Source organism: Calonectris borealis, chromosome 25, assembly GCF_964195595.1.
Source record: "Calonectris borealis chromosome 25, bCalBor7.hap1.2, whole genome shotgun sequence".
NCBI lineage: Eukaryota > Metazoa > Chordata > Aves > Procellariiformes > Procellariidae > Calonectris > Calonectris borealis.
In genome coordinates, this window is record NC_134336.1 from 6,639,761 (window position 1) to 6,650,655 (window position 10,895).

At 51.6% G+C, this 10,895-nt stretch overlaps 1 protein-coding gene across 1 annotated transcript; it reads right to left on the bottom strand.

The window, feature by feature from the left end:
* Positions 1-253: 253 nt before the first annotated feature.
* On the bottom strand, positions 254-10,833 carry SNRNP40 (small nuclear ribonucleoprotein U5 subunit 40). The gene is given in 11 exon segments (XM_075173710.1): positions 254-618; positions 2,327-2,430; positions 5,679-5,740; positions 6,157-6,239; positions 7,000-7,120; positions 8,025-8,147; positions 8,650-8,815; positions 9,448-9,541; positions 10,114-10,243; positions 10,538-10,786; positions 10,789-10,833. Coding segments are annotated over 11 exon segments (1,227 nt in total). The 3' UTR covers positions 254-568.
* Between the last annotated feature and the right edge of the window lie 62 nt (positions 10,834-10,895).

The window sequence follows — 10,895 nt, forward strand, 5'->3', positions numbered from 1 at the left end:
TAGCCCAATAATTATTTCAAGTGTGGTCATTTTTATTGCCATGAATAAAAAATAAAGCTGCTCTTCTGAAGTGAACGTCTATGGTTTCCCCGGGTTATATACGAGTGAGGGCCTTGATTTAGTATTGTACAATAGAAAAATAAAACAGAACAATAAATCCCATTCACACAGTTCTTGTAAAAAGCTATCTATTTCAGTTTTGACCATATAAAAAACCAAGAGAAACCGGACAGGGAATATACAAGCCACATACGGAATTTAAACAAATTTTACCAATTTCAAGTGATCTGGGTCAGGGTTTAATAGTCGGTGGTACAGCCAAAACCAAATTCTTTTCAATTCCGAATTTTCCTTCCTCCCCAAAGAAGGGGGGGTTGGAAAAAAGCTGTACAGCGAGACCACGCAGACATTACAGCCTGCGAGAGGGTGGCTTGTCACATCAAGCTGCTTCAACATTTTCCCATTGCCACAAGTGTGAGGGGGGCTGGCACCGGTGAGAAGCAAGTCAATCCGACTTCTGTAAACCAAGGATCGCGGGGGCACGAGTCCCACCATCTCCTCGTCGGCTTCACTGGATCTCCCCCATATACAGTCTTTTGTCGCTGGATGCGGAGAGTACTGAGAGAGAGGGGGGGGGAAGGGAGGAATATGAAAATTAAACACAACCGTTTGAGACCTCCACTAACGACACATCATTTGGATTGAACTACTCATTTCGCTTGCTGTAAGTGATCTAGAAAGCCAAATTTCATTTGCTCCCCAAAACCACTTCGTGGAATTACTACCCTGACACCTAATCACACGCTGTGCGTCGTGGCTGCCGTTGCCCTCTCCCAAGGCAGGCGTAACGGCGTACTGCCTGTAGCGTCTAAGCATTAAAATGGCAGAGAGAGGTGTATAAACACGCTGTTAACGGTCTCAAGCATCCTGAAGTGTTATTTTCATTGCAAGGAACGTTCAGATCGCAAGCCTGGCACTGCCGTCGGGACTGCATGCCGCTAGAGGGCACAGGCTGGCCAGGAAAGCCTCGCTGGGACGTTATTATTTTATCAGAACAGGCAAAATGCAGCTGGCACCCAACTACAACACGCCACTGAACCACCTTCACTCAGAAAAGGCTCTTCAGGGGATTCAAGACGCAAGCGTCAAAAGAATGACCCAGAAGCACTGCTCTTGACACTGACAAGGGTTTCAATCGAATGCAGGAGAGCTTTGGGGGATTTCTACATGAACTCGCAGACTGGTGTCTGTCATCTTGCCGCGTTTTGGCTCCCCGTGCACCCTCCCGTGCAGATGAGTATCGTGGAGCAGGTGCAGCGATTTACAAGATTAACGTTCCCAGATGTTAATAGAAATCAATTGCATAACTCGCATGCAACGCCTGGATAGGTTTTTAATTTTTATTTTAAGCTGAGTGATTGATTCACAAAGAGGAGCTCAGCAGAATACAATTGCAAACAATCCACTCTTTCAGCAGTCTCAGATCTGAAGATCTGAAGACAGGGCAATGAATAACCAAGGAACAAACCCATAACTCACTGCCCTGCTGCAGACACTGTCATCCTCAGCACAACCAAGCTCTTGGCTTCACTTCGGGGTTGACTCCTGTCAATTTTTGGCTGGAGCAATGCGGTGACCTGGCCGATGGTGCAAGTGTTTCCATAGGAACAAACAGCACCCTGCGGTCCCGCCCGGGCCGCACGCTGCGCCAAGAAACCTGGTCTCAGCTAATGCGCGGTGGTTAAAATGGTTCCGAAAAAGCCACCAGCGCTGATATGTGGCGCCACGTGCAGGACGCCTCTAGAATGGGGACAAAACCTGCTGCACAAAGAGCCTTGTTTGCTTCCTACAGCTTTTGGGTAAGTTAAGAGAGCCCAGGCTGGAGACACGCTCCCAGGTGATCACTGTCCTCATGTGATCACCGAACGTATGGTTACATCCCTGGTGTCCAAACCCAGGTACCCCAAAACCTTTTTGCACGGCCCTTGCGAAGTCCGGACAGGCCCTAGGCAGTGGCAGCCAAGCCACGGGTGACCAAGAGCCCAGACCACCAGCCGCACTGCTGCTGTACGGGTGCCCCCACCCAGGTCTCCCCCTGCCAGGACACAGAAGCAGAGCCCCCGCGCTCAGCCCAGGACCCCAGGGCACACCCAGCCCAACTCCCGTCTGCAGGAGAGGAGCAGGTAGGAGTCTGCTAGCCCTAAATTTGTCTCTGATACTCGAGGCTCTGGACCACAGGCAATTTTGGGGCTGTTTTCGAGAGGATCAACAGTTCAGCCAGCCCTGAAAATATTTCCCCAGCTGACTTGAGGTGGGGAGGACTTACTAATGGGTTCCTCTGGATGGAAAGCCAGTTCGTTCACTGACCCGGCGTGGCCTGGCAGCTTGTACAAAATCCTCCTGGATGTGGTGTCCCACACGTAGACAAACCTACAAGAGAGTCATTATGAGCGCAAGCATTTGAGAAGGGAAAGCAGCTGCCCCCCACACCAACAGCTTCTTTCTGCAGCGGTTCACCACCCGGGCTGAAATAGATGCAGCTCTTAGTGTGGATAAATAAGGAGCTTCTCAGGAGCAAAATGCTGCACTGCCAAATCCAGAAGAGCAGAGGCCTGAGCAGCTAGGAGCGAATGTGTCAACTTGGTGTTAAAAGCCTCACCACCATCAAGGCACAGCAGCCCCATCTCACCCCTCAGGGCACGGAGACCCATTTGAAAGCGTGAGGCCGTAGAGACCCTCAATATAGCAGCAACACAGTGGGCTAAGGGAGAAAATTAGTGTTGGGAGTGGGGAGGAGGGTTCTCACTCTCGCAAATACCTGCCTGCAAGCCCGGCAGTCACCCTCGGTTCATGATGGCAGCCAAGCAGCGAGGAGGAGCTCGGGTGCTCCCCCAGCCCCTGCTCCAGTGTAATCCCTCATAGCCAACAGCTTATATACGGATTTCTTCCTGCTGTGCCATTAAAGTCATGATTCCCCTCCCAGTATTTATTAGGGGGCTGATCAGATTGCGCCGAGCCCTTTGATTAACCTCCTGCAGGCCTCGCCGTGGTCTCCCACCGCTGCCCGAGCACCGCACCTTGGCTGAAGGGCAGAGCAGAAGCCACCGGGATCCTTCAGGCAGGAGGTCGGAAAGAAACTGCGGGCACGGATCAGCTTTCAGATTACTCTTATAAATGGTCTCAGAAAGTGGGGGAAACGGTGCCTTGCTGCAAATCACACTGTGCCCGAGATCACTGCTTTTCCCCAAGGCTGTTGATTGCCGCCTGCATGGTGCGGCAGCCGCACACAAGCTCCTCCAGGAAGGAGAGTGATGCTTTGACCCTGGTTGTGGTAAGCATCTGTAGGAGTGAGTGGTTTTTTTTTAATACATCAAAACGAGAAGAGCCCTGAGCAACATCTTACAACCCAGGTAAAGCGACGCTGCAGCCCACCTGCATGGGAACGCCGCATCCCTCCCTCCCAAACACAACGGCCTCGCCACGTGAAATAGCATTTGTTACAAGGTTCACAGCTCTGCAAAAAAAATCGGTGGCTCGGGAAAGCTGCCAGTTGTGGATTACACTCACTCTGCCTTCTCATCTTGCTCTTTAGGGAGGTGACTGGCAGCTAAAACGAAATCTGCTGAGGCAGAAAAGGGCAGTAATTGGCCAGGTTTGGCGTGAAGGGCTGCTCTGCTGCCCGCATGCCCCGGAGGCACCACTATGGCTATTTACAGGGGACTGCAGAGGGTGAGGGCACAGGGGACAGCCTGTGTAAAAGCCATCAACTGCATTACACTCCTCCAAAGGAAGATCACTGCAAACACCACTGCACCACCCCGTATCTCACACGCATGAATTCAAGCACGCTGGGGATCAAGAGCCCTTTCGTCAGCCCCGCACGCAGCCCAAGCTCCGAATACCAAGGCCGGACCGTTTCAGGCTTATGCAATGCTACCAACAGCGGGTTCCTCAGTTTCACCTGTTCCTTTCCATTTGTCAGGGCTTTGCAGACTGGACGAAGAACAAGATTTGCTTTTACAATTAGGCTGTCTTTTAGTTGAAATAGAAGTGAGCTGCTTTCCCCCCCAAAAAAGCACTGAATCGTTTATAACACTTGCTGGCTAGGGAGAGAGGACACTGGATACCAACACAGGGCAGATCTGCTTTGTTGGGAGCATTCATTTTCAGGCTGGTGCTATTCTTTGACTTATTTTCTTTAAACACATAAAAGGGAAAAATTCAAGCCTGCAACTTAAGCAGCATTTCTTCAAGCACAACTACTTTATCTAGCAGGCAAGAATTGTATCAAATGCTTTCTCAAAGCACTCTGCTGCTGTGTTTTTAATTTGGTATTGCAAAGTAGGCAAGCACATTAAGTAGTTGATTTTACTATAACCCTTCTGAAGGGCTCAACAGCAAAAAAAAAAATATTCAGGTAGTTTCCCTCCAACATACACACACACTCCACAGAACGCAGAGGAAGAGAGTAATCATTGGGGAACTATTTTGTACTCAGACAAATGAAACGTTTGTATAATCTCGCTTTGCTTTCCCAGCAGATACTCCTTCTCAAAAAAAAATTTAAAAGCTCAGAAATAGCAGAAAGATTAGAGCGGCCTTGCTAACCTGCCCCGGGACCTGGCTGCGTGCTCTTCCCCACGAATGTCAGAACAAAGTTGCTGTCAGGCCACAGAGCTGCATCAGCATCTGCAGAACTAACCTAATGGCCTAAGACTTCCAGCCGCACTTCGCCGCTGAGCAGATCAGCCACAGCCTCAGCAGGCTAACACGCAGGCATTCCTCCACCACGCGCACCGCCGCTACTGCCCAGCAGGACTGGAAGGAGAGTCACGTCTCAGCCACTTGCTGTGACAGCTGGCCCCACTATATCTGGACAGAGAGAGCTAAAGTTCTCCCTATCCTTTATCAGAAACTCATTAATTTGCTGATTACTACAGCTCCGTGCCCTGGACTGCAGCCTGCAGGAATTCCTGTCTCGATGTCACCGAGAGTGTGTCTGGATGAGCTTCAGTGGAGGTTGGTGTCCTTCACGGTGACCTTCAGTGTCTGGCACGGACCCTTGCCTGGCTTCCTCCCTCTACCCGTTTTACTCCTCGGTCACCTTAGTTTACAGAATACCTCATTTAAAAGTACGATATGTGCTAATTTAGTTAGATCTTTATTTCTTCTTACTCATTAATTAATGATCCTTGGAACACCACTGGTGCCTCCTGAAGCCGCCACGCAGCAATTTAACTGGTATTTGTCGTCCTTATCAGTATAACCCCCACACTACACACACCTCCCCAGACTCCCCGAGTCTTGAAGACTCTCACAAGCATCTGCCGGTACGACCCCAAGGGACCTAGTCCACTGACAGCCGTGCTCCTGTCACCTGCCGGTCCTAGTGTGGGATCCCGTGGTTGAACAGAAGCAGCAATGCAGACCTCCAGTCAGCTTTTGACAATAATAAGAAGATTTTACAACTATACGGTGCTTCTCTACTGACACAAAGGCGATATAAAGACATCGCTACTGTAACCAGGGCAGACAATGCTCACAGAAGACCACATAGGGTTGTTTGGGTCTTCACACCTCTACGCACAATCCTGAGTCTTCAGATTAATTTTAGATGTGATCCAACTCATTTCAAGAGTGTCTGCAAAACGATTTGGGGTTGACGGTAACAGACTCACCTGTCAGCCGATCCCCCTGCGATTTTACTCCCATCTGGGGACCAAGAGCACCTCAGAAGATTCTAAAATAAAAAAGCGTGCACAGATCTATTTCCAAAGGAAGATTTAATTTTTCCCTTCTACTTGAATTAAAATCACCACGAGACTTTAAATATCATGAGCACCACTTTAATGATCTCCCTTCGGAAGATGAGATGGTAATTACAGGTTTTATTTTATTGCTGGAAACATCCAGTGCCTTGTTATTTTGCACAAAGTAGATAGTAAATGTAGAAAATACTTAATTTACAGCTAATTACAGCTGAACTGAGCACAGAAATCTTGTTACTGCGGCTTTAATTGGAATCCCACTTTGTGCATTAATCTTTGAGTTCTTATTAAAGCCTTTCTGGTTTAAACTTGAATTTAAAAAACAATTTACAGAAAAGTTAAGAGCAGCAGCATTTTACAATCATGTTTCGGTCTGCAGTACACTCACCTTTTCAAAATTATGTACATTCCCCTGGAAAATCTTTACACATCTCTCTTTAGGGGCAAACGGTCGCACATCCCAGATGCGAACTGCAACAGAGAGCTCACAGTAATTAGCTGAAGAAGGCAGAGGCCTGGGGGCAAGGTCAGCTTCTGGAAGCGTTCCTTTTCCTAGGACATGCCGCTAAGGAGCAAAGACCTGGTCAGGCTCCTTGTTCCCTTCATGCCTAAGTTTCCCCGGAAGCAAAAGGAAACCAGAAGCTTTCCCCTGAAGAAAGCTTTGATATGAAAGGTCAAATGCAGAAATTTATAATTACATCAAGATCACTGCCAACAGGAGGGGAGAAATCCAAAACAACTATTACACAACCGAGCCACCATCTCCTTACATGAGCATTTGCTTTATTCTAACACACTCCATGATCACACTTCTAATCAGATCAGCTCTGCTGAGCACCCCCACACAGGAGATACTGTGCTGTCATTCCCTGCTGCAGGGAAACAGCCAAACCGCCCTGACAAGAGCCAGACCGAGACTGCGTTCAACTGTCTGCGCCAATTCCGTGTGCCATAGCTTGTGTCCCCACTGCCCTTCGGGAGACGCGACAAACCCTTCTGACGCAGCTGCTCCCTCCCTGCAAAGGACGCGACTGTCACCGGCGTAACGAGAAGAATTCAAGCTTTATCTCTGGAGCCAAACTCCCTTCAGCCCATTCCCGCATCTGGCTCTTGTTTTTCTACGTCGAACAATTTGAGCTGTTCCCTTCTAAACGCCATGCAAAGCTAGCGTAGGAGAGCAGCGCCTGACAGCCGTCTGCACAGCTGCGCTCTTGCATCAGGCAGGACGTACCTGTGTTGTCCATCGCGTTGGAGAGCAGGTAGGAGCCTTCCGAACTCAGACTGAGGCCCGTCACCGAGTCCGCGTGTCCTCTCATCGTGTAGGTGAGCTTGTTCTGGCGAAGGTCCCACACCTTTCAGACACAACATTGCGGTTTAACAAAAAAGACAGCCATGGCTGTTGAACTGCTGCTTCCAAAGCGTTTCACACAGGTGCTGATCAACCAGCCGATGACATCAGCTTTTGATTTTGGTTGATATGGTCTGAATGGCTAAAATACGAGGTTAGAATTTTGTACGTGTCGTAGGAATTTGCCCCTTAGAAGACTTCTTACTGAACATGTCCAACCACTAAGGAGTCAGCAGCCCCATGCATGCAGGAATCCCTCTCTACCTGTCCATAGCTCCCCCAGCTCCCAAATTCCACTGACTGATGGCGCAGAGCAGCAGTTGTCCAATCCCCAAAATTTCACGCTGTTCTTCCCCGAAGAGTTACTGCCTTTCAAGAGGCAGTTGGAGCAGATCTCATGTCAGTGCCACACTTAGCGATGGCCCTCAGTTACCAGCTGAATGAAACACTGAGCTCGCTCTCGAATAGGAACTTTCCACACTAGCAGGTGACAAAGTCAGTGGCAAACTGGAGCAGAGGGCAAAGAGTGCGGATGTGTCACCACATTTTCTTTAGTTTACCTCATATATGGCTCTAGAGCCTCCGGGATGGGCACAGGCTGCCAGAAGAGCCAGCATGCCATATCAGCTCCAGCGGGTGACAGCAGTGCTGTGTCGCCTGGCCAGGAATGCCAGGACTGCCCAGGCTGTCACATGGCAAACAGCCCTGGAGCAACTCCCTCAGTTTATTGGCCCTACATCAACAGCGAGGTCGGACACAGCAGGTTCTGCGTGGTTCTTGTGACAGTAAAATTAACCAACAGGCTTCCACATTTGTCCTTGAGTCTTGCACACTGCTACAAGCAAGACGTGACGGGATGGAAAAGGGGCGCACGGTCGGAAAGGCACACGAGGACACGGGCGTCCTACCTTAATATCGTTGTCGATGCCTCCGGATATGATCTGATCACTGGTGTCATTGAAAGTTACAGCCAAGACCTGGTACGTGTTCTGAAATGTCTGGACAGCAGCTTTTTTCCTGATATCCCACAGCTGAAAAGACATGGCCGTTGTGAAAGTTGCAGAGATATTTAATGATAAAATTACAGGAAGTTGCACAGATACTTGGCAGAGACTTAGAACACTCTCCTGAAATCCCCTCTTTTAGATCTCAGGAGATCTCTATATAAAAAACGTAATAAAAGTCTGGTGTGGTTGGAGAACAGGAGTGCGGGGGAGGGAAGAAGGGGCTAGCATGCAAGATTTCATTAATGGCTTGCCTCTCTCATGCTTTGTTAATGCAGTTCAGTGGAAAAAGTACAACTAAGCAGATGAATCTTCTTAATCCCCTCCAAAGAATTACAGAAAAAAAGGAGCAGTCAAATTTTGTTTCAAATTTTTTATTTCTGAAATCAAAGTTATTAGATAATGAAATTATAAGAGTAATGAAAGGCTGAATGAAAGGCTTCCCACTTAAATAGGAAGACCCCAAAAATTCTTTCAGAGATCCTATCTTACTTTCACTCCAGACTACCTCCTTACACAATATACTGACCTTCACTGTCCCATCATCACTGCCTGTACAGACAAGCTGGGGTCCTCGCCTCGCTGGGTAACAGGAGTTAACGAACGAGGTATGGCCCTTCAGTCTCTTCACTCTCTCTCCAGTCTCACTGTCCCACACAGCCACGGTTTTGTCTGTGGATGCTGAGAAGAGCATGCTGCGGAGAAGAACTGCTGTGAGGTTCTCAATTTCGGAAACATTTCTCCCCTCCCACCTTTTTTACTCTCAAGTTCGGTGATCAAAGCTGGAAATATTCAGTGGGAAAACGCCATGAAGAAGAATCTCCCCCACAGGCCAAGACAAAGGTGGTGTTTCAGAGGAGGCTGACTGACAGTGGGGCAGCTACACTGATGGCGCTCCCATTAACCCCCATTTCTAGATACATATAAATTGGTTTTCTGCCTCCTCAAACACTATCTGGGATGAACACAGGAAGGAAAGCTCAGTGGCAATAGCTCGGATGCAACAGTGGAACGGCCTTTCAAATTAACAAACATCTCGCTTACTTTCTTTTCCTCCCCAGTGTCTCCCAGATGACCGACACTAACTTTCCCCTGTTCCTCAAGACTGAAATCAAGGGCCCTGGTGGGTCACAGGTGACTCCAGACCCTTTGCTCAAGCTCAAGCAGGCACCACTCCTTATCTGGGAACGCCACACCACAAGCAGTCGCCGTACGTGGACTGAGCAGGGGCAACGATGAGGCGCTCTGAGGGACTCCAGCCAGCAGAACGCATCCTCCTTCAGCAAGAGCCGGGCCTGAGGCCAGAAGCCACCTGCACGCCACTCACCTGCCGTCTGTGTTATAGTGCAGCTCCATAACCGCCCCGCTGTGTCCCTTCAGGGTGGCGTAGTTGTCGCAGTCCCCGTAGACGTTCCACAGTACTGGGGGAAAGGAAGGGAGAGGTAAGTACAGGAAAAACGGAAACACCTCCCTGCTGTGGATGGAGTCGTTCTCCGGGAATTCAGCGAAACGAACTATGTACCATCGCCACTATCGTCTCCAATCCGGGATGACGCGTAGCAATAAATAAGCATCGTGTGAGCCCCGGAAGGACGGACAGCTGATTTAAGCTGATTTATGGTTTTAGTTCAAGCTGAATTTATTAAGAAAAGTAATAATCTTCACCTCAGCAACCCAAAGCATTAAAGATCGCATTTCTGCAGACTGCTGCAGTCAAATACAGACTGACGGTAACCTGTGCGAGGGGCCCGGGAACACAGGGCTGTGACCAGCAAGGCGCGTTACCAGCCCCAGCCGAGGAAGGGCCCACACCAGCCAGACAGTGACCTGGCAGAGGAGCTGGAAGAAGCTTCTCGCACCCCTCCTGATGAAGCACTTCACGCGCAGGACCCAGCAGGCTGAGGGCTGAGATACCATCGCAGCACAATAGCCTGAAACCGTACGAGCCCCAGCCCCCGCAGCGCTGGCTGGGACGGCGCTGCCTGGCACTCACGGATGAGCCTGTCGAAGCCGGCGGAGGCGAGGGTGTTGCCGTTGGGGTGGAACTTGCAGCAGTACACCTCTCCTTCGTGCCCCGAGAGCAGCATGATGGGGGCCTGCAGGGAGGAGCAGCGCGGCGGGCCCTGCGGGAGGCAACAGGGGAGCCGGGTGAGGGGGACGCCATGGAGGGGAACAAGGGGCACGGCCAGCACGCCAGGAGCCCCCGCCGCCGTCCCCTCACGGGCCTTTTCCCCTCAGCCTTTCACACTCCCCCGGGCTTTTTTCCCCCCGCCACCCCCTCCCAGGCCTGCCCCCTCCCCAAGCCCCGCCACCCCCTCCCGGGCCTTGCCCCCTCCCCAAGCCCCGCCACCCCCTCCCGGGCCTTGCCCCCTCCCCAAGCCCCGCCACCCCCTCCCGGGCCTGCCCCCCCGCCGTACCGCCTGCAGCAGGGCCCCGGGGGGGGGCTGCCCGCCGCCGGCGCCGCCGCCGCCGCCGCCGCCCGGCGCCCCCGGCGCCTCATGGCGGGGCCGCTTGGCCGCCACGGGCACGAGCGGGAGGTCGGGGCCGGGGGCGGGGGCGGCGCCCGGGGCGGGAGCGGGAGCGGGAGCGGGGCCAGGGCCGGGGCCGGGGCCGGGGCCGGGGCCGCCGCCCGGGACCTTCCGCTTGTGCTGCTCGATCATCGCCGCCGGCCGCCCGCGCCCGCCCGCTCCGCCCCGCCCTCCCGCTCCCCCATTGGTCAGCCGCGCCGCTTCCTGCCGCGCCGACTGGCGGAGAGCGGCCGGATGGCCCGCCCTC